Source organism: Temnothorax longispinosus, chromosome 8 (assembly GCF_030848805.1).
Source record: "Temnothorax longispinosus isolate EJ_2023e chromosome 8, Tlon_JGU_v1, whole genome shotgun sequence".
In the NCBI taxonomy this organism is placed as follows: Eukaryota; Metazoa; Arthropoda; class Insecta; order Hymenoptera; family Formicidae; genus Temnothorax; species Temnothorax longispinosus.
Window position 1 is genome coordinate 3,912,137 of NC_092365.1, and position 3,855 is coordinate 3,915,991.

At 39.6% G+C, this 3,855-nt stretch overlaps 1 protein-coding gene across 1 annotated transcript; it reads right to left on the reverse strand.

Moving 5' to 3' along the window:
- Positions 1–1,485: 1,485 nt before the first annotated feature.
- On the reverse strand, positions 1,486–3,178 carry LOC139818209 (uncharacterized). The gene is made up of 2 exons (XM_071786809.1): positions 2,926–3,178; positions 1,486–2,448 (listed from the first exon to the last, which is right to left on the reverse strand). The coding sequence occupies exons 1-2, from the start codon at positions 3,176–3,178 to the stop codon at positions 1,727–1,729; spliced, it is 975 nt and encodes a 324-aa protein (XP_071642910.1). The 3' UTR covers positions 1,486–1,726.
- Positions 3,179–3,855: the final 677 nt, after the last annotated feature.

Sequence of the window (3,855 nt, forward strand, 5' to 3'; positions counted from 1 at the left end):
GAGAAATTGTCGACGAGTCCGCATTCCTTATTCTTTAGGCTCATTCCGAGCGATCCGATTGAAAAGCACCGGCCGCCGTTGTGCGGGACGAAAGGCAGAAAGGCGGATCGTGCAAGCGCGATTTCTCGATTCTGACTTTTCGTCGTCATTCAGCCTGTGCGCGATCCGGTCCCTCTTCCTCCTCCGCGTTATTGATCCTCTAAACGGATGAATGAACCAAATCTACGCGACTACGGGGCGACTTCTTGGCTACCGTGAATGGGGCACGGCGTTGTCGCGTTCGGGCACGGAGAAAAAGGGCAGCCGGCTGGTTTTCACGTTTCGTCGGGCCCCGCGAATAGTAACACAAGTGTGCCATTGTTGGCCCAGGCTCGAGACTTGAGAGTGCGAGAGATCTCGGCGTATTGTCGCACGGCTCCTTAGTACCATTAACTACGTTTTACCTTAAATTTAACTTAAAGTGGGAGGCCCTCTTGACAAATTTTCGGGATTTAGGGCAACACGACCGATTTTTCCGCCGACAATAGCGACCGAACCCTCCGAGTGACCGCGTTGCACTCTTGTTGAGTTGTACTCTTTCTGACCAATCGTTTGACTGGAAAATCACGCATAGGCGCGCGTTACGTCATTGAAGGTGGTGACATGTGTTGGAGAACACTTCTTTATGATGAACATTTGATACATTATTTGTAGGCTTTGTATGTGAGAAACTATATTTTGGTAATCAGTTATGATTTGTCAGTTTGTAACTTTTTATCTGGTGTCACTATCTTTTGAATAAGTTCTGAGCACATGCGACACATGTTACGTATTTAGAATGAAATAAATTTGATGTATAACAAGATCATATAAAATTTCATTATTAGTTGCATTTATGTGTGTTTAACAATATAATTGTATTTATGCATTTAAGATATATATGATATACCTTATATTTGTATTACGATATATTGAAAATAATATTTTGTGTTTCTATCATGTTTGCTATTTTTTTAATTATTTTATAACAGGAGAAGCTTTTTTATATAATATACCTATTTCTAAAATTATATATTTAAAACATTTACATTATATTGTAATAATGAAGAGCAATATTAATATTTTAATAACAAGAACTAAATATAGCTAATTGAAAATGATTTTGCGATTCACAATAGAATTACTTTGATTACCTATTAAAATTATTTTATATTAGCAGTAAAAATTTATTATTCTTTTATTACTCAAAATAAGATTCTTATTTTTGGTCGTTTTGTACATTTTTTAATACTATAAGAAGATATTTTTTTATTGCAATAAAAAATTTTTACATAAAAATTAAAATTTTATTGTAGAATTATTTTAGAGAATTTATTTTCTGAAAATAATGTATCTGATGAACAAAATACTTGAATATATCGCAGTTGCTTTAAGGAATTAAGATTCTGATGGCATTTTAATAATCGTGATATTTATTTATTTTGATTAAATTTATATTAAAAATATACAATTTTGGTTTTTTTCATAAATCATACAAAAATATATCTACAATACAATCTTACAAAATATATTTACAATATTCACAATTTTGAACGCATTCTGATACAATCTCATTGCTTTTCTCTTAGATCGTTTATCTATTGATTTAACTATATTCAAGTTATATACTCGCAAAGGTATCATGAACGTTTGAACTTTGTGTTACATTATTTTACAGCCTCGAGAACTTATGTACAGACTTTCGAATTCACGAGTTAACGATTCTCTCGACGGTATGCTTCGTGCATGCTATACTTCTAAATACTGGAGTTGCAATCGCCTCCGGATTTGAAGTTTGATAATCTGTCATCGTCTCCATCTTCCTCCTCTTGTCGTTCCCTTCACTTGCATCCGCCAGGTTCCTCTTGCAACCGCGAGAGAGATCTCGCGCTTCGTATCCGACCACCTGATCCTCCTGCACGGAGTTTATTCTCGTGAAATTGAACTTCTCCTCGGGGCCGACGTCTTCGTTCGCGATCGATCGCTCGAGGCGTTCGGTTACGGCGAATCCGCGACCGGATTTGCCATCGTCACTCTCACTTTTCATGGATCTTCTTTCATCTTCTTCTTGATCGCATTTCCGGCTGGGCGATTCCTCTCCGCAGCTATCTTTCCGTTTACTGCAGGTCCGTAAGCAGCAGCATTTCTGGCTCTGGCCGGATGGCAGATCCTCCTTCTTATATTTCACCCGGCGGTTCTGAAACCAGATCTTCACCTGTTTCTCCGACAGCCGCAGATTGGTCGCGATCTCGATTCGACGTAGTCGCGATAGATACATGTTCGAGGCAAACTCGCGCTCCAACTCTAACAGCTGAGTGCTTGTGAACGCGGTCCGGATACGCTTCGAGCTGTTGCTAATGGAGCTCGGGGATTTTGGCGGAGGCGTCGGGGTGCTGTTGCGGGACGGAGACTCGTTGGGTGTTGAAACGTCTGAGGAAAAAGGTCAGAGGTTAATGGCGCTGCTGCGAGAGAGATACTTATTACGATAGGAGAAATTCGATAGATCAATGCTTGCTTCTATGTGATATGTCTAGCGAGATTGGAAAGATACCATAAAAATGCATATTTTATGTCAAATAATATCTTGGAAATCTTAAAAAAATTAACGAATATTTTAATATATCTATATTAATTTTATTTTATTAATATATATAATAATTATATATGTATTTTATTTCATATTATATATTATGTGATATTTATTTATATTAAATATTATATAATTAAGTGGAAATAAATGACGTTTGTGAGATACGAGATACCCTCAAATACGATTTTAGGGTCGCTCTATTAATTGCTAACGATCATATTGCGTGTCTAACGCACGATAGTGATTATACGTTTACGAATCATTAGTAGTCGATTATCACGGATTTATTCTAGGTTAATTACTAGCCACATTTTTACCTGGCAGTCTGTTTGTCGAGGTATTCAAAGGTGACGGAGGACTCTGTCTAGGTATCGGCAAGACACCCAGCGTCGGTGGGCTGATCGGCACGGGCATGGTGGGTGGCCTGGGCACCGGTCTGATAGGTTGGTAGCCCAAACCCACATTAAAAAAATTGAACATATAATTAGGCAGATTGCCATAATATGGCAGCGGGTATGAGGGCGGTGAGTTGTTGCCGATCAAGGAATCCACTAGGAAGCTTCGAGACATTTTCTTCTCGTTAAAAAATCTTCGGAAGATTAACACAGCTGCTCAAGTTGTGTCCAACTTTAAGCCGTGGAGTTCACACGCGACACAAAGTAATCCAACGATCATTGAGATCTTGTCGCACTTAACTTCTGTTTAATCCCCGCTTTGAGTTTAACGGGACGAAATCCTTCTTCCGAAGAACGATACTTTAAAATCACTTTGTTCTTAAATCTTTCCAATGGTTTCTCTTTGAAAAATGATCAGTTTTCTCCACTTTTTCTCTCGCGATATCGAGATCTTTTAATGTTTTCAATTATAAGACGGAATTGAGCCGAATGTAGACTCGCAGATCCTAACTGCACGAAGGTACATCGAATTCTGTATTTCCAGGACCCCCGACTTGTTATATATATACGGGGTGCAAACTCCACCCAGGGGTTGGTTTTTGATCTGGGGCCCCTTCATACGGGGCCCCGCCCTTTTTCTCCGCGAGGGTGCCCCATTCGGGATTCACCCCAACTGCCCTCCCCGGGGAACGACAGTGAGTAGGGCATTTTCTCGCAGCGCTAATTCGACGGGTGGCTAATATCGCCGGAAATTTTATACGGCCTCTTTACCCATCTTTCTATTATTATCGACGTTCTCCAACCCCGCTGTACCCTGCCCGTTGTTATTCCGGAGTACGACCGATGAACTCA

Coding starts and splice junctions, on each gene's coding strand:
- LOC139818209 (XM_071786809.1), bottom strand. CDS start 3,178: ATGTCTCGAAGCTTCCTAGTGGATTCCTTGATCGGCAACAACTCACCG. Junction 2,449..2,925: donor CTCGACAAACAGACTGCCAG/GTAAAAATGTGG, acceptor CTTTTTCCTCAG/ACGTTTCAACACCCAACGAG.